General features: G+C 41.6%; 1 protein-coding gene across 5 annotated transcripts in view; it reads right to left on the reverse strand.

The window, feature by feature from the left end:
* Nucleotides 1-19,985, reverse strand: part of OS9 (OS9 endoplasmic reticulum lectin) — a 29,319-nt gene that overhangs the window by 824 nt on the left and 8,510 nt on the right. The window contains exons 6-14 of one of the 5 annotated variants that reach the window (XM_060112782.1): nt 3,845-4,055; nt 3,630-3,731; nt 3,294-3,394; nt 3,041-3,092; nt 2,566-2,654; nt 2,069-2,344; nt 1,603-1,792; nt 523-687; nt 253-365 (exon numbers count right to left, since the gene is read on the reverse strand). In XM_060112782.1, the coding sequence (XP_059968765.1) occupies nt 253-365; nt 523-687; nt 1,603-1,792; nt 2,069-2,344; nt 2,566-2,654; nt 3,041-3,092; nt 3,294-3,394; nt 3,630-3,731; nt 3,845-4,055 (1,299 nt within the window). Of the gene's footprint in view, nt 1-252; nt 366-522; nt 688-1,602; nt 1,793-2,068; nt 2,345-2,565; nt 2,655-3,040; nt 3,093-3,293; nt 3,395-3,629; nt 3,735-3,844; nt 4,056-19,985 lie in introns of all 5 variants that reach the window. The other 4 variants (XM_060112781.1, XM_060112783.1, XM_060112785.1 and 1 more) reach the window with 4 other exon arrangements.

A 19,985-nucleotide genomic window follows, 5' to 3' on the forward strand; every position in this document is an offset into this window, starting at 1 on the left:
GGCGCTGGAGGATCCGGGAGGGCAGGCAAGCATGGGGGAGGCAGGAGCCAGCGCACACACTGCTCGTGGGGCTCTGGCTGAGGGCCTGATGCCCAGAACCAATAGCCTCGTCTTACGGATGAGGAAACAGGCTGAGCCAGCGTAGAGGCTGGGAGGTGCCTGGAGGATTCTCAACCACACACTCAACACCTCAGCTGGTTGCGGGAGAGGGAAGGCTGGAGGTCCAGGACTCGCGGGTGGGGCGCCTCTCACCAAGATATTGAAGAAAATCTCCTTGAGGTTTTTCGTGTCCTCATCAGTCAGCCAGCGTGCATCCTCCTCAGTCCCTTCAGTCCCCGGTCGGACAATCTTGATCTCAATTTTGCCTGGAAAGGACCGGGACGGCCGGTGAATAGAGAGGAGGGGTGGGAGCTTCAGCACAGGTCCTCTGCCCCCGGACCCCCGGCCGAGGTTCCCAGCCCCTCCACTTCGGCAGCAAGCCCTTCCAACAGCTCTGAATCCAGCCCGCCCTCCAGGGCCCACCTTCGGCTGTGAGTCCCTCCCTCTCCAGCAGCTCTTTCACCAGCCCCTCGATTTGTTTCAGTTGTGGGTTTTCCCGTTTCATCTCGAGGACAGTCAGATCCTGATTGGGGCCTCCGTGACGGAGCTTGGTGACCCGGACCCGGACTCTGTGCTCAGGATCCTCCTCTTAGAGGGGGAGACACACAGGGAGACACAAAGCAGAGCCGTGACTCCAGGGTGAGGGGCTGTGGTGGTCGCCTCTCCCTAAGCCATCAGTTGGTTTCGGCAGTTATTCCATCTCGAACATGTATGTGAGCCAGTGCCCAGCATAAATTAGTGCCCGTCACCCCACCCTGCTGCAGCCCCTCCACCAACCGCAGTCTCCTTTCTTCCCTCCCGACCCGATAATTCTGCCCATCACCTACAGGAAAACGACTGTTTTCTGAAGCAAAAATCAGGCCACCTGGGCCTGCAAAGAAGTTTGTTTTAAGAAGCAGGTTGGAAAACTGGTTTGGCACCCCACAATGTCAGGACTCAAAAGACATTTCAGTGTTTATAATCGAGATAGTGGGATGCAAGGTTTGAAACTAGGACATTCCATCTGGAATGCCTGGTCTCTGCACCCATAGGCCCCGTGGAAGGGACACAAGGGGCGCAAGAGGAAGGGAACTTCGAGTCTGTCCAGGCAGCTGGCTTATGAGCAGCTGGGCTGCCCCACTGACACCCCTGCTGGCTGGGGCCGCTCCCTGCGCAGTGCTAGCCATCGACAGGCAGCACTTGTCACAGACGTGCGGTCTTCGGCACACAGGCTCCTGTCGTTCGGTGAATATCTACCGATCACCCACAAGGTGCCGGCCAAAGTGCTAGGCACTGGATGTACAGGAGCAGGCCAGAAAACAGTCACGCAAGCAAGCCAGAGGCCCTGTGGCCTCTGAAAGCTGCTTCCCAAAAGGACGACTAGGAGGTAACCAGGCAAAGGAATAGAGGTGTTGGGAAGAAGGCAAGCGTGAGAACAGTATCCCAGAAAGAGAGAGAGTGAGCATTCTCAGAAGGGATAAAGATGGCGGACCTGGCTGTTCCTTCCTGTCTGATAGTTCTCACCTGCTGGTTGGGGGGATGGGGGACGCTTCTGGGGGACAACCTTCCTTTTCCGGTGCTTCTTCATCAGCTCTGGACTCTGTTTTTCCTCCAGCCTTTTGATGAGTTTGTTGAGAGTGGATGTCAGGGCCAGCATAGCCCGATCACGCTCCGCCTCCTTCTTCAGCCCATCTGGGTCCAGCTCTTTCTCTGTCTGGGAGGCCCAAGGTGGGGGTGGAGAGTCAAGGGTCTGCAGTGTGAGGAGCAGTCCATGCTCCACGGAGGAGTAGTATCTGAGTCTCATCCTTCTCTCTGTCCCCCTTCCCCACCATCCCCCCTTTTAATTAAGTAAGCAGCTAGCGGTTCAGGGTGCCAGGTCATATGTCCCAGGCAGGCGAGGTGCTGCCCCTGTTCTCCTCCGGTCCCTGGGCCTGTCCCGCCCACAGGTGCTGGCAGCTGCGGAAGCAGCCGGTGGAAGAGTGGAGCTCACCTCCTGGATGATGTTCTCCAGCTCGCGCTCCATGCCCGCCTTCACCTCCGCACGGAGACGGTCTCGGTCTGACGGGAGCAGTATCCCTTCCAGTTCCTTCTCAAATTCTCCCAGCAACTGCCTTTCATCCTCATCATCTTCTTCATCCTCATCGTCCTCCTCTTCTTCCAGCTCGTTCTGATGTTCTGGATCACGCTTTTCCTTCACCTCCGGTCCCCTGGGAGAGACTTCTGCAGCACTGTCTCCAGGCTGCTCTTGGCCTGCATTTGGCTTCCCCTGGGTGGGGATTGGGAGAAAGAGGGAGATGGTAGATGGCTGGGGTTTCTGTAGACACATGGGGGGCAGACAAACAGGGATGTGGTAGCGAGGGACTCAGGAGTCGTCAAGGAAGCTGAGGCAGCTCTTTGGGGCCCAGGTCAGGCCCAGGTCAGGGGTGGTTTTCCGAATGCTCCCAGCAGGGAGGCAGGTTCCACCCCTCCCTGGAGCAGGGCCCATACCTTTCTTGTTCCACCCTTCAGCTCCTCTATCAATCGAATCAAGTCTGCGGGACTCCTAATCACTTTGACCTGCACGTTGTTCTGAAAATCTGTGATGAAAGAATAGGAATGGACTCATTGTGTCTGAAATTAATTCTGTTTTTACTTCCTAAGTAGAGGAATTGAGGAGGCCAAGGAAGGACACGGTCCCTGCCTGCAGGAACTACCTGTCCAGTCTGAGAGATAGGGCCCAACATACCCCTCCAGAGAGCGCTCATGTGGCCTAAGGGGGCCTCACAGGTGAGAGAGAGAAGGATGCTAACAAGCTGCCGAGTACCCTGCTCTTTCACGCACTCCTATAAAAAGGAATCTGCTGCTGGCCTGGCTGCCCAACCTCCCTCCCAGTGTTTTAGCTCTATCCCTACCCCCCCACCTGCCCCCTGCAGAACCTGAAAATACATTCAAGTGGTAAAGGAGACGTGGAGGGTTCACTCACCATCGTGGGAGCCTGGCGCTGGATCCGTCGCCTCAAGGTTTGGTTCCTGCTCCTGATGAGAAGAAAAGGGCAGAGTCAAGTACGCAGGCTTAGGCATGCCAACCATACTCTTAAAGCAATGACTCTGGGTAAATCCTTGCAACCCTAGGTAAATGGAGGTCATCTCATCATAATGACCTCAGCTTGAGTGGTCCTCCAGCCCAAAGCCCAGGTTCAGCCTCATCAGAGAAACGGCTAGGAAGCTGGCTCTCACCTCAGCCTGTGCCTCCCCCCTTTCTGGCGCCTGTTCCTCTGGCTCGTGAAGCATCTTCCAGAAATCTGATTCCTTACCGTCATCCTTGGCTAGGCTTGCGCCTGGAATACAGAGAACAAGGGAGAACCTGAAAGGAGGGGAGAAACAGAAGGGAGCAAATAGCATGGGGTTCGTTCTCCTCTATCACTGAGGGGTTAGGGCCCGTAGTACTTTTTCACCCACCCCAACAGTCAGGACTGTTAAGGACAAGACACCCTTGGGTGTACAGGACAATAACACTGGAGAAGGGAAGAAATGGGAGACATGTTTCATGGAACAGGTGACACAAGGGCCTACCTGCTTTCTTTTGGGGCATCACCCCAGGCTTGGTTTCACTCCATATTTGAGGGTCCAGGTCTTGCTGACCCTCTATGGCTTTGTCTCTGTACTGCTTTGAGTCTACTGAAAGACAGTGTGTAGGCAGGACAGGGGCACATTCCTCTCAGCTCTTCAGTACTTTATCTTCTGCATGTCCCTCCCCATGTCTCTCCTTCCTCATTTTAATTACTCACCAGCTTGCCTCTGAATGTAGGCCAGGTACTCCTCAGGCTGCAGGGCAGGGTGACAGAGAATGGCCTGGGGAGCAGCACTGGGTGGGGGCCGGAGGAGAGGGTGAGGGCAGAGCCGAGGAGTCCGAATGGTCAGCACGTAAGAGCAGGACAAGGGCTCATCCACTCGATCAATGTAGTCCCCAGAAATACCAGCGCCCTCATCACAGAGGAACTGCCAGGACAGAGAGGGTGAGTAAATAGTGATTACCACCAACAATTACCATTAGTTCTTAGAGCAGCTGTCTTCTATTAAGCACTTATAGTTTGTCAGGCACTGTGCATACATTGTGCATATGGCACTTTACATGCATTAGCTCATTTAATTATCACAGAAACCCAGTAAGGGAGGTATTAGTATCTCAACTCTGTGGCTCAAGAAACTTAGGTTTGAGGTGGCTGAGGGACTTATCCAGGCTGACCAGCTGCTAAGTGGTAAAAAATAGGAACTGAACTTGGGCAGCTTAACTGTAGGTAACCAGCTGATTTGTTTCACGTTATTGCTTTATATAAATACCGTATGTACCTACTTTTACATATTTGATATATATTTTCATATGTATTTGAAATCTATATATTCTTTGTGTATGATTTTAAAAAAATTCAAACAGTTCTAAGGTCCTTGTATTATTCAGAAAGAGAACAAAGATATCAATTAATGTTAGCCTTTGATAAATTTAGCATAGACCACTGTAATTTCTAAAGTAACTATTAAAAGCAGAAGGGAGGCCCCACTTCTGAATAGCAGCAGGAGGAGCTCTACAGACCCACTGCTTAGTGAAATTCCATTACCGGTGAACATTTTTTTAAAACTCACATTTAAAATCTCTGGAAATTTTCCTAAGGACATACAACAAATTAAAAAACATCTATTCAAGAAAATCTGCTACATCTTGGACAGTGAAAGTGTGTAGTACTTGGGCCATGACCTGCTCCCTCCCTCTCTTCCCCCAACCACCACTTCACAGCTCACTTAGACAGATGCTCCACTCCAGGTGAGTGTGGTCCAAAAAACGGGGCTTCCTATCCCCTCAGTATCCAGCCAAGGGATATGGTATTTCACCAGAGGGGCAGGCCACCAATATTTCTCAGTCCTCTCTTGGTCTGAGTTGCAGAGAATAAATTCCTGCTGAATGTGGTCAAGAGATTGAGGACTCCCTTCCTCCACCCAGCCCCACTCATAGGACAGAGGCTCTACCTCAGGTGCAGCAGGACAAGAATATTGGGCCTTGATCCCACCACAGATCACTAAAAGGGCAGAGGTTTCACAACAGAGATGCAAATGGAGAAGACCAGAGGCTATTACCCCTGCCCAGGAGTGTCACTCTGACAGAACTGGATCACTGTCCCTGATACCAGCTCCGGAGCAGGGGCTTAGAGATTCTGCCCAGGGGAGAGGCAATCCATAAGAACAGAGAGCTCCAAAGCTCTTTCCAAAGGAACTGACTTCATGTGAAACAGGGTATGGGGAAGTTTAAGCCTAAGGGCACATTCAAAAAAATGAAAAATTTGATGGTAAGCACTAAAGAAGCTGGTAGCATCAAAAACAACCCCTGGGGGCTTCCCTGGTGGTGCAGTGGTTGAGAGTCCGCCTGCCGATGCAGGGGACACGGGTTCGTGCCCCGGTCTGGGAAGATCCCACATGCCGCGGAGTGGCTGGGCCCGTGAGCCATGGCCGCTGAGCCTGCGCTTCCGGAGCCTGTGCTCCGCAACGGGAGAGGCCACAACAGTGAGAGGCCCGCGTACCGCAAAAAAACCAAAAAACAAACCCAACCCCTGTAAAGGGGCCCTAATTTAATTGGATCAGACTAGGGACCAACTTATGCCCCACATGTAACAAACTACAGAGCAATCAGCTGGCAATTAGTGGGTAAGAACAGCTGGGTATGATACCAGCAGAGGCAGACAGGGTAACACATCAGCAAAAGAGACAGTCAAAGTGAGCCCTGCTGAAACCACTGTCATCTCATGTGACTGTGTGCATGTCCAAGGCTGTGCCCTCAGAGAAGTGACATCAGAGGCTTCATACTGTAGGAGAAGTAGACTTCATTGAAATAGCCCAGCCAAGTCACTAAAGAAACAAGCAAACAACCAAAACAAGTCTTGTGGTGGAGGGCAAGAATCAGTATTCAGACTTGCTTCAATATAATACCCAAAATGTCCAGTTTTCAACAAAAAATTATGAGATATGCAAAGAAACAGTTCAGTGTGACACATACACAGGAAAAAAGCAGGCAACAGAAAATGCCTGTGAGAGGGCACAGATGTTAGATTTCACAGAGAAACATTTTTTAACATCTTTATTGGAGTATATAATTCCTTTACAATGGTGTGTTAGTTTCTGCTTTATAATAGATAAACATTTTAAAGTAGTCATTATAAATATGTTCAAGGAGCTAAGAACTTAAATCATACAAAGTGTTCTCCTATAATTCAAAAAGATACACGCACCCCTATGTTAACAGCAGCACTGTTTACAATAGCCAAGACATGGAAACAAATGTCCATCAACAGATGAATAGGATGGATGAATGGATAAAGATGATGTGGTACATATGTACAATGGAATACTACTCAGCTGTAAAAAAGGATGAAATAATGCCATTTGCAGCAACATGGATGGACCTAGAGATGACCATATTAAGTGAGGTAAGTCAGAAAGAGAAAGACAAATACATTATGATACCAGATATGAATCTAAAATATTATACAAATGAACTTATCTATGAAACAGAAATAGACTCACAGACATAAAGAACAGACTTGTGATTGCCAAGGGGGAGGGGAGGTGGAGGAGAGAAGGACTGGGAGTTTGGGATTGGCAGATGCAAACTATTATATATAGACTGGATAAACAACAAGGTCCTACTGTATAGGAAACTATATTCAATATCCTGTGATAAACCACAATGGAAAAGAATTATGAAAAAGAATGTATATATAACTGAATCACTTTGCTGTACAGCAGAAATTAACACAACATTGTAAATCCAGTATACTTCAATGAAATAAATCAAAAAAGAAAAGGAGGGGCAAAGTATGTTCTCTGACCACAATGGAATGATATTAGAAATCAATAATATAAAGGAATTTGGGGGAATTCATAAATATGTGGAAATTAAACAATATACTCCTAAGTAGCCAATGGCTCAAAGAAGAAATCACAAGAAAATTAGAAAATACTAAGATGAGTGAAAACACAAGACACAATATATCAAAACTTGCGGAATGCAGCTAAAGCAGTGCTTAGAAGAAAATTATTACCTGTAAAATACAAAGAAGAAGAAAGATATCAAACCCATAACCTGAAAAAGAAAAGCAAACTAAACCCAAAGCAAGCAGGGGGAAGGAAATAATATGGATTAGAACAGAAATGCATGAAATAGAGAACAGAAAAGCAATAGAGAAAATAAACTAAAAGTTGATTTTTGAAAAGATAAATAAAAGTGACAAAACTTTAACTAGACTGACCAAGAAAAAAAGAGAAGACTCAAATTAGTACAGTTGAGAATGAAAGAAGGAACATTACTACCAACCTTACAGATATAAAAAGGATTGTAAAGGAATACGATGATGACCTATATGCCAACAAATCAGATAACTCAGATGAAATGGACAAATTTCTAGAAAGACACAAACTACCAAAACTGACTCAAGAAGAAACAGACAATCTGAATAGACCAGTAACAAGTAAAGAGATTAAGTTAGTAATTAAAACACTAGCTACATAGAAAAGCTTGGGTCAGGTGGGTCTACTGATGAATTCTATCAAACATTTAAAAAATAAAAATACCAATCGGTCTCAAACTCTTCAAAAAATAGAAGAGGAGAGAATACTTCCCAACTCATTCTATGAGACAAGTATTACCCTGACACCAAATCTAGATAAAGATATCACAAAAAAGGAAACCACAGGCCAAAATCTCTCATGATTATAAACCCCCAAATCCTCAACTAGTTAAATGAATTGCACAACATATAAAAAGGATTACACACCATGGCCAAGTGGGATTTATTCCAGGAGTACAGGGTTGGGTTAACATTTTTAAAATCAATTAATTTAATTAATACATCCTATCAATAGAATAAAGGACCAAAACCACATGATTATCTCAATGGATACAGAAAAAGCATTTGACAAAATTCAATATCTCTTCATGATCAAAACATTCAACAAACAAGGAAAAGGGGAACTTCATCGATCTGATAAAAGGCATCTATAGGACTTCCCTGGTGGCACAGTGGTTAAGAATCTGCCTGCCAAAGCAGGGGACACGGGTTTAATCCCTGGTCCGGGAAGATCCCACATGCCGCGGAGCAGCTAAGTCCATGCGCCACAACTCCTGAGCCTGCGCTCTAGAGCCCACGAGCCACAACTACTGAAGCCTGTGCGCTCTAGGGCCCGCATGCTGCCAACGACTGAGCCCGTGTGCTGCAACTACTGAAGCCCGTGCGCCTAGAGCCTGTGCTCCGCAACAAGAGAAGCCACCGCAATAAGCCCGCACACCTCAACAAAGAGTAGCCCCTGATCGCTGCAACTAGAGAAAGCCCGCACACAGCAATGAAGACCCAATGCAGCCAAAAAAAAAAAAAAAAAAAAAAAAGTAGCCATTTTTTAAAAAAAAAAAAGGCATCTATGAAAAATCCACAGCTAACACTATACTTAATGGTAAAAAACTGAATGGTTTCCTCCTGAGATCAGGAACAAGAGAAGGATGTCTGCTCATGCCACTTCTATTCAACATCATACTGGGGGTTCTGACTAGGGCAATTAAGCAAGAAAATGAAATAAAAGGCATCTAGATTAGAAAAACTAAAACTATCTTTATTTACAAGATGACCTGATCTTGCATATAGAAAATCCTAAGGAATCTACTAGAAAAAAAAAACCATTACAAATAAATGAGTTCAGTAGGTTACAGGATATAGGAATCAACTGTATTTCTATACACCTACAATGAACAATCCAAAAATAAAATTAATAATTACATTTGCAATAGCATCAAAAAGAATTAGGTAATTGGGAATAAATGTAGCAAAATAAGTGTAGAACTATTATTCTGAAAACTACAGAATACTAAATCAACTATACTTCACACTTTTTTTTTCTGCCATGTGGCTTGCAGGAGCTTAGTTCCCCGACCAGGGATCAAACCCGTGCCCCCTGCACTGGAAGCACAGAGTCAACCACTGGACCGCCAGGGAACTCCCTAAATCAACTATACTTCAATTTTTAAAATTTTTAAAAAAATAATAATATAAAAACAATATGACTTCCCTGGTGGCGCAGTGATTAAGAATCTGCCTGCCGGGCCTCCCTGGTGGCGCAGTGGTTAAGAGTCCGCCTGCCGATGCAGGGGATACGGGTTCGTGCCCCGGTCTGGGAGGATCCCATATGCCGCAGAGCGGCTGGGCCCGTAAGCCATGGCCGCTGGGCCTGCGCATCCGGAGCCTGTGCTCCGCAACGGGAGAGGCCACAACAGTGAGAGGCCCACATACCGCAAAAAGAAAAAAAAAAAAAAAAAGAATCTGCCTACCAATGCAGGGGACATGTGTTCCATCCCTGGCTGGGGAAGATTCCCACATGCCCCAGAGCAACTAAGCCTGTGTGCCACAACTACTGAAGCCCACACGCCCTAGAGCCCCTGTGCTGCAACTACTGAGCCTGTGTGCTGCAACTACTGAAGCCCATGTGTCTAGAGCCCATGCTCTGCAACAAGAGAAGCCACCACAATGAGAAGCCCGTGCACCACAACGAAGACCCAATGCAGCCAAAACAAAAAAACAAAAAAACCCCAATTCTTTAACACCCACTATGTCCCAGGAAAAAAACAAAACAAAACAAAAAAACTTCCAAAACTACAAAACATTGCTGAACGAAATTAAAGACAAACAGAAGGACATCCAAGTTCACAGATTACAAGACTTAATATTGTTAAGATGACAATACTCCCCCAATTGATCTTCAGATTCAATGCAATCTCCATCAAAATTTCAGAAATGTTCTTTGCAGAAATTAACAAACTGTTCCTAAAATTCATACGAAAATTTGAGGAACTCCACATAGCCAAAACAATCTTGAAAAAAAAGAACAGGATTGGATTTCGAATTGTACTTATGGATTTCAAAACTTGCTACAAAACTACAATAATCAAGACATTGTGGTACTGACATAAGTATAAATATATAGACCAAGAAAACAGAATTCAGAGTCCAGAAATTAATTTTCACTGTTATCATCATTTGATTTTCAACAATGTTACCCAGAAGATTCAGTGGGAATTGTCTTTTCAACAGTTGATGCTAGGTCAACTGTATATCTACAAGCAAAAGAATGAAGTTGGACTCCTACTTCCTACCATATACAAAAAATTAAATCCAACTGGATCAAAGACCTACATGTAAAACTATAAAACTCTTAGAAAGAAACATAGGTCTAAGTCTTCCTGGCAATCGTTTGTTGGATACAACATCAAAAGCACAAGTAACAACAACAACAAAAAAATAGATAAATTGGAATCCATCAAAATTAAAGGCCTTTGTGTTGCAAAGGATACCATCAAGAATGTGAACTGGCAACCCACAGAATGGGAGAAAATATTTGCAAATCACATATCTGAGAAGGGACTTGTACCCAGAATATATAAAGAAATTTTACAACTCAATAATAAAATGACACTGCAATTTTTAAATGAGCAAAAGATCTGAATAGATATTTCTCCAAAGAAGATAGACAAATTGCTAGTAAGCCCATGAAAAGATGCTCCACATCGTTAACCATCAGGGAAATGCAAATCAAAACCACAACGAGATGCCGTTTCATACTTACTAGGAAGGCTATAGGCAAAAAGATGAAAAACAAGTGTTGATGGGGATGTGGAGAAACTGAAACCCTCATACACCACTTGTGGGATTATAAAATGATGCTACTGCTTTGCAAACAGTCTGGCAGTTTCTCGAAAGGTTAAACATAGAATTACCATATGATCCAACAATTCTACTCCTTGGTATGTACCAAAAGAAATGAGAACATATGTCCATGCAAAAACTTGTTCACATATGTTAAAAGCAGCATTGTTCATAATAGCCAAAAAGTGCAAACAACCCAAGTATTCATCAACTGATGAATGGATAAATAGAATGTGGAATATTATTTGGCAATAAAATGTAATGAAGTACTAGTACATGCTATGCACAGATGGCCCTTGAAAACACGGTAAATGAAAGAAGCCAGATACAAAAGGTCACACGTTGCATAATTCCATCTATATGAAATGCCCAGAATAAGCAAATCTATAGAGTGAAAGATTAGAGGTTGTCTAGAGGGGAGGATGGGGTTTGGAGGAGAGGTGGAATGGAAAGTAACTGCTAAAGGGTAGTGGATTTCTTTTATGGTGATGACAGTGTTCTAAAATTGATTGTGGTGATAGTTGTACAACTCTGAATATACGAAAAACCACTGAATTGCACACTGAATTGTGTGGTATGTGAATTATATCTCAATAAGGACGTTATTTAAAAAAATAAAGAGCATAACTTCCCACTGAGATGAGAGAAAAAGTGGCATAATTAAGACAAAATAAAACAAACCAAAAGCAAGATAGGGGAGAAAAAGAAAGTGGAACAGAAGAAAGCATAAAATAAAACGTTAGACATAAGTCCAAATATATACACACACACATATATAAATGGTTAAAAATGGTTAAAAATACAAGTATATGCTGTTTAGAGACACATTTAAAACATAAGAATATAGAAAAGATAAAAGCAAAAGGATGAAAAAATAAGTAAACATAACTCAATGAAAGCTGTTACAGCTATATTATTATCACACAAGAGACTTTAAGTAAAAAAATTACTAAGATAAAGAAGGTCAATTCATAATGTTAAAATGTTCAATTTGTGAGGAAGATAATTTAAATTGTGTGTAATTCTTTATCTTCCTTATTGTCTGTCTCTCCCAACTAGAGCAGGCAATTCTGTCTGTTGTGTTCTCTGAAATATCGCTAGCAACTATAAAAGTGCCTGGCACATAGAAGCACTTAATAAACATTTGTTGAATAAATTAATACATAGCCCCAAGATACAAAAGCAACAACTGACAGAATAATGATGAATAAATTGAAAGAATAATAAGGAATAACACACAAATCCATAATTATAGCGGGAGACAAAGCAGTAAGGATACAAAAGATTTGAACAGCAGTAAGGATACAAAAGATTTGACCAATCATGACCTGAAAGACATACAGAAAACACTGTGCCTAACAGTAGAGGATACATTCTTTTCAAGGACAAAGAATCATTCACAGAAATTGACATATACTGGACCATACAAGTCTCAACAAATTGAAACTTACATGGTCCAGGACTTGTATTTGAGGACTCAAATTAAATGGTACCACAATTAAAATCTATATAATTATGAGATATATAAGATAATCAGGGAAACAAAATTATTGAATATTTGGTGATAAGAAATTATGGTTAATTTTTTAGTGTGATATGGTATTGTGGTTATATTTTTAAAAGGGCTCTAGTCTTTTAGGGATAATACAGAAATATTTGTGGATGAAATGATATGATGTCTGTAATTTGTTTCCAAATAATCTGGGAGTGGAGGTGTAGTGCAGGGAGGTAGGCAAGGGGATAGATGAAATGAGACTGGCCATATTGGCTCAAGCCAGACGTTACACAGGTGGGTCACTGGAAAATTATCTCTGATTCTATGTTTTAAATTTTCCATAACAAAAAATTTTAAAAAGACAATCATTAAATATATATAACCTGCACCCAGCAATTACACTTTCAAGATACAGTTACACATATACATATGTATAATGGAATAATCTTTTGTAATGACAAAAAGTAGGGGGGAAACTATTTTAATCAGTACAGTAATAGTGACAAAATGATAGAATATTCACACAATGGAACATTATGCAAATATGAAAACAAAGAATAAAGTTCTAGATGTACTGCCATTGAAAGATGTCTAAGAATTATTGTCAAGATATACAAAAACAAGGTGCAGAATGTGTGTTTAATATACTGTGTATGTGTGTAAACAAAGGGAACAGGAAATAAGAATCTCTAGTCATAATTGCTTTTTTTTTTTTTTTTTTTTTTTTTTGCGGTACGCGGGCCTCTCACTGTTGTGGCCTCTCCCGTTGTGGAGCACAGGCTCCGGACGCGCAGGCTCAGCGGCCATGGGCCATGGCTCACGGGCCTAGCCGCTCTGCGGCATGTGGGATCTTCCCGGACTGGGGCACAAACCCGTGTCCCCTGCATCGGCAGGCGGACTCTCAACCACTGCGCCACCAGGGAAGCCCCAAAATTGCAATCTTACACATCCTTCAGAGTATAGAAAAAGTGAACATTTTTCAACTTATTTTCTGAGGCTAGCATAACCTTGTCACTAAAGCATGATAAGGACAGTACTAGAAGGAAAAACGACAGGTCAATATCTCTTAGGAGATACACTATACAAGATCCTTTAAAACATCACAAACTGAGCCCAACAAGATATAAAAGGATAGTCAAAGGTAATACATATGACTGAATTGGGTTCATCTCAGGAAAGCAAAATTGGTTTAACATTAGAAAAGCAATAAATAACTTAATGTCAAATCACAGATATAGAGAATAAACTAGTGGTTACCAGTGGGGAGATGAAGAGGGGGGCAATATAGGGATAGAGGATTAAGAGGTACAAACTATAATGTATAAAATAAACTACAAGGATATACTGTATAACACAGGGAATACAGCCAATATTTTATAGTAACTATAAATGGAGTATAACCTTTAAAAATTGTGAATCACCATATTGTACACCTGTAATTTATATAATATCAACTACTATACTTCAATTTTTTTAAATGTTTTAATAAGAGCAAAAAAATTTCTGAGTGTATAAAAAGAAGCTAACAATGGTTACCTTTTTATGGGGATGGGAAGAGACAGATGAGGGGAAAGGTGTGTTGAGGCTTTTCTCTGTATACTTTGTAAAGCATTTCTACATTGGAGCTATGAAAATTTAATACCTATTCAAAAATTAAATATAAAATTTTTTAAGTGTGAAAAAAATCCAAGTTAGAAAGAGAACAGAATAAACTTAAAAGAAGAAGAAGGAAAGAAATAAAAAAGATAAAATAATGAAGATGTTAATGAAATAGTAATCAGACAATAGAGAGGATAAAGAAGGTCAAAAGGTAGCTCTTGGACTAATAGATAAATCTCTGGCAAGACAGATCAACAAAAAGAGAAAAGGTAAAGTCAATATTAGAAATTAAAAAGGGGGTATATCTACAAAAACGGATTTTAAATAAAAATAAAACACTAACTTTACGCTAATACATTTGAAAATTTAGGAATGAAATAATGGCCTAAGAAATTATAATTTATTAATGCTTCATGACATAGTAAACCTAAAAAAATTTATTATCATTAAGTAAATTAAAACAGTAGTAAAAACCATGCCCACAATATACCAATATTGTGGTGAATTGTGGGGATGAGGCAGTTTTACAGAGTTCTCCCAAACCTTTAAAGAACTGATGAATTCCTATCTTAGCAAACTATTTCAGAGGACAGAGAAAGAGGGAAGATTCTCAAGGCACTTATGAAGCTAATATTACCTGATACCAAAAGAAGGTAAGCACAATACAAAAAAAGAAAATTATAGACCAAGTCACACATGAAAATACCTGTAAAAATCACGTTTTAGGAGACTGAACATAGCAATGTGCTAATAATAGTTCATGACGATGGATTATCCCAGAAGTGCAAGGGTAAAAAACCTTAGAAAATGAATTACTTTAATTTACCATATCAAAAAACAGAGATGAAAAACCACAGGACCCTCTTAATAGATACAGAAAAACATGTGTTAAAATTCCACAGCTTTGCATCATGAAAGTATTCAGCAAATTAGGAATAGAATGGATCTTCATTCACCTGATAAAGAGTGTCTACAAAAAGCCTACAGGAAAATATGTTAATAGTGTAACTTCAGGGACTTTCCTGGTGGTCCAGTGGTTAAGACCCTGCACTCCCGGGCTTCCCTGGTGGCGCAGTGGTTAAGAATCCGCCTGCCAATGCAGGGGACACGGGTCTGAGCCCTGGTCCGGGAAGATCCTACATGCCGCTGAGCAACTAAGCCCATGCGCCGTAACTACTGAGCCTGCGCTCTAGAGCCTGTGGGCCACAATTACTGAGCCTGTGCTCTAGAGCCTGCGAGCCACAGCTACTGAGCCCGCGTGCCTAGAGCCTGTGCTCCACAACAAGATAAGCCTGCACACGCAACAAAAGAGTAGCCCCCGCTCGCCACAACTAGAGAAAAGCCCGCATGCAGCAATGAAGACCCAACGCAGCCAAAAGTATATAAATAAATTTATTTTAAAAAACAAAACAAAAACCTTGGTTAAATACCCTGCGCGGGCTTCCCTGGTGGCATGGTGGTTAAGAATCCACCTGCCAATGCAGGGGACACGGGTCTGAGCCCTGGTCCGGGAAAAGCCCACATGCTGCGGAGCAACTAAGCCCGTGCACCACAACTACTGAGCCTGCGCTCTAGAGCCTGCAAGTCACAACTACTGAGGCCGTGAGCCTGAAGCCCATGCTCCACAACAAGAGAAGCCACCACAATGAGAAATCTGTGCACCGCAAGGAAGAGTAGCCCCCACTCACCACAACTAGAGAAAGCCTGTGCGCAGCAATGAAGACCCAACGCAGCCAAAAATAAGTAAATTAAATAGATAAATTTTAAAAAATAATAAATAAATAAAGACCCTGCACTCCCAATGCAGGGGGCTCAAGTTTGATCCCTGGTCAGGGAAGTAGATCCTGCATGCTGCAAATGAAAAAAGATCCTGCATGCCACAACTAAAGATCCCGCACTGGGACTTCCCTAGTGGCACAGTGGTTGAGAATCTGCCTGCCAATACAGGGTACACAGGTTCGATCCCTGGTCCGGGAAGATCCCACAACCCGTGTAGCAACTAAGCCCATGTACCACAACTACTGAGCCTGCACTCTAGAGCCCATGAGCCACAACTACTGAGCCCTCGCGCCACAACTACTGAAGCCCGTGTGCCTAGAGCCGATGCTGCGCAACAAGAGAAACCACTGCAGTGAGAAGGCCACGCACTGCAGTGAAGACCCAACACAGCCAAAAAAAAAAAAAGATCCCGCACACTGTAACTAAAGATTTTGCACACCACAACGAAGATCCTGTGTGCCACAACTAAAAAAAAAAAAAAAGACCTGGCACAGCTAAATAAATAAAATATTTTTACAAACTAGTGTAACTTCAGGAGCACTCCCTTTAAAGTCAGGAACAAGTCAAAGATGGCCATCATCACCATTTCTATTGCACTGTAAGTATAAGGAAAATGAAATGTATATGAATTAGAAAGGAAGAAACCAAAATTCTCCCTGTTTGCAGATGACATGATTATTTACACAGAAAATCCATGGGAATCTGCAAACTATTAGACATGAGAGAGTTCAGCAAAGTTGCTGAATACAAGATCAATACATAAAATCAATTAGTGTGACCATACACCAGCAACAATCAGTCATAAGATGTAATTTTTAAAAGATGCCATTTACAACTGCATCGAAAACTATAAGGTGCCTGTATGCTTGAAACATGTACATATACACACAAGACACAAATAAACAAAAGCTACAAGGTATCTAGGACTAACCTCACATAAGATGTACGAGAGCTTCACAGAGAAAATTTAAATCTTACTAAAGTACAAGACAATAAAAAGAAGTAAATATCATGATCATAGTATATGAAGACTCAATATCATAAAATATCAATTCTCTCCAAATTAATCTAAAATTCAACATACTTCCAGTTAAAATTCCCAAAACAGTTTTACACAGAACTTATCCAATAATAGCCCAGATGGTTTTGAAGAACAAAGGAAAATGCACATTATCAGATAAAAAAACTTAGTAACAGACTTTTAAAACAAAACAGAAGCCAATAAGAAAGTGCACACATATATTGGAACCTGATAAATGACTGAGGTGGTGCTACAAATCAGAGAGGAAATGCAGATTACTCAATAAATGATGCTGGGACAACTGGTTATCCTGATGGAAATTAGGTATATTTAGGTCCCAAGCTTACACTATACATTAAATTTTTGATTGAATTAAAGTCCAAAATATAATAAGAAATCTTCTAAAACTTCAAAAATATAGGTGAATAGAAAAGTATTTAATAAAAGATCCAAAGTACAAACTATAAAGAAAAAGACTGAAAATTTTAATCATATTGGAATTAAGGATTCAAAACTAATATACAGAAAGCTGCTGCATTTCTATACACTAACAATGAAATAGCAGAGAAATTAAGAAAACAATCCCATTTACCACTGCATCAAAAACAATAAAATACCTAGGAATAAACCTACCTAAGGAGGCAAAAGACTTACTCCAAAAATTATTAGACATTGATGAAAGAAAGTGAAGTTGACACAAACAGATGGAAAGATATACCGTGTTCTTGGGTTGGAAGAATATTGTTAAAATGACCATACTACCCAAGGTAATCTACAGATTCAATGCTTTCCCTATTAAAATACTAGTGGCATTTTTCACAGGACTAGAACAAAAATTTTTTAATTTGTATGGAAACACAAAAGACCCCAAATAGCCAAAACAATCATGAGAAAGAAGAACAGAGGTAGAGGAATCACTCTTCCTGACTTGAGACAATACTACAAAGTTACAGTAATCAAAACAGTATGGCACTGGCACAAAAACAGACACATAGATCAGTGGAACAGCATAGAAAGCCCAGAAATAAACCATGCACTTATGGTCAATTAATCTATGACAAAGGAGGCAAGAATATACAATGGAGAAAAGACAGTCCCTTCAGCAAGTGGTACTAGGAAAACTGGACAGCTACATGTGAAATAATTAAATTAGAACATTCTCTAACACCATATACAAAAAATAAACTCAAAATGGATGAAAGACCTAAATATAAGACCAGATACTGGGACTTCCCTGGTGGCACAGTGGTTAAGAATCCGCCTGTCAATGCAGGGGACATGGGTTCGATCCCTGGTCCGGGAAGATCCCACATGCCTCAGAGCAACTAAGCCCTTGTGCCGCAACTACTGAGCCTGAGCTCTAGAGCCCACGAGCCACAACTACTGAGCCCACATGCCACAACTACTGAGGCCTGCATGCCTAGAGCCTGAGCTCCGCAACAAGAGAAGCCACTGCAATGAGAAGCCTGCTTGCCGCAACTAGAGAAAAGCCAGCCCAAGCAACGAAGACCCAACGCAGCCAAAACAAACAAACAAAACAGATACTATAAAACTCCTAGACGAAAACATAGGCAGAACACTCTTTGACATAAATCACAGAAAATTTTTTTGGCTCCGTCTCCTAGAGAAGTGGAAATAAAAGCAAAAATAGGGCTTCCCTGGTGGCGCAGTGGTTGAGAGTCCGACGCCTGCTGATGCAGGGGACACGGGTTCGTGCTCCGGTCCGGGAAGATCCCACATGCTGCGGAGTGGCTGGGCCCATGAGCCATGGCTGCTGAGCCTGCGCATCTGGAGCCTGTGCTCCGCAACGGGAGAGGCCACAACAGTGAGAGGCCCGCGTACCACACACACACAAAAAAAAGCAAAAATAAACAAATGGGATCTAATTAAACTTAAAAGCTTTTGCACAGCAAAGAAAACCATAAACAAAATGAAAAGACAACCTATGGAATGGGAGAAAATATTTGCAAACAATGTGACCAACAAGGGCTTAATTTCCAAAATATACAAACAGCTCATACAGCTCAATATCAAAAAAACAAACAACCTAATCAAAAAATGGGCAGAAGATCTAAATAGACATTTCTCCAGAAAAGACATACAGATGACCAATAGGCACATGAAAAGATGCTCAACATTGCTAATTATCAGAGAAATGCAAATCAAAACTACAATGAGGTATCACCTCACACCAGTCAGAATAGCCATCATTAAAAAGTCTACAAATAATAAATGCCGCAGAGGGTGTGGTGAAAAGGGAATCCTCCTATACTGTTGGTGGGAATGTAAATTGGTGCAGCCACTATGGAAAACAGTATGGAGGTTCCTCAAAAAACTAAAAATAGAGTTACATATGATCCAGCAATCCCACTCCTGGGCATATATCTGGAGAAAACTATAATTCAAAAAGAAACATGCACCCTAATGTTCACAGCAGCACTATTTACAATAGCCAAAACATGGAAGCAACCTAAATGTCCATTGACAGATGAATGGATAAAGAGATGTGGTATATATACACAATGGAATACTACTCAGCCATAAAAAACAATGAAATAATGCCATTTGCAGCAACATGTATGCACCTAGAGATTATCATACTAAGTGAAGTAAGTCAGAAAGAGAAAGACAAATATCATATATCACTTATATGTGGAATCTAAAATATGATACAAATGAACTTATTTACAAAACAGAAACAGACTCATAGACATAGAAAATAAACTTATGGTTACCAAAGGGGAAAGGGGGTGGGGAGGGATCAATTCAAAGTTTGGGATTAGAAGATACACACTACTCTATATAAAATAAACAGTAAGGACCTACTGTATGGCATAGGGAACTATATTCAATATCTTGTAATAACCTATAATGGAAAAGAATCTGAAAAAATATATATAACTGAATCACTTTGCTGTATACCTGAAACTAACATAACATTGTAAATCAACTATACTTCAATAAAAAGTTTGTTCTGAAAAAAAATTTTGTTAATTAAAAGTACATTTAAGACATTCTAAACAAAAGAAAAAGATAAGCTATAGAGAAAATGTAAGTAACTAAGGAATTAAATATGGAATATATAAAAAATGCCTACCTAACTCATTCTATGAGGCTAGCATTACCCTGATACCAAAGCCCGACAAAGGTATTACAAGACAAGAAAATTATAGACCAATATCCCTTGTGAATACAGATGCAAAATTTCTCAACAAAATATGAGGAAAACAAATTCAGCAGCACACTGAAAGCATTATACATCATGACTTATGTGGGATTTATTCCAGGAATGCAAAGATGGT

The sequence above is a fragment of the Mesoplodon densirostris genome, chromosome 11, assembly GCF_025265405.1.
Source record: "Mesoplodon densirostris isolate mMesDen1 chromosome 11, mMesDen1 primary haplotype, whole genome shotgun sequence".
NCBI classification, from domain to species: Eukaryota; Metazoa; Chordata; class Mammalia; order Artiodactyla; family Ziphiidae; genus Mesoplodon; species Mesoplodon densirostris.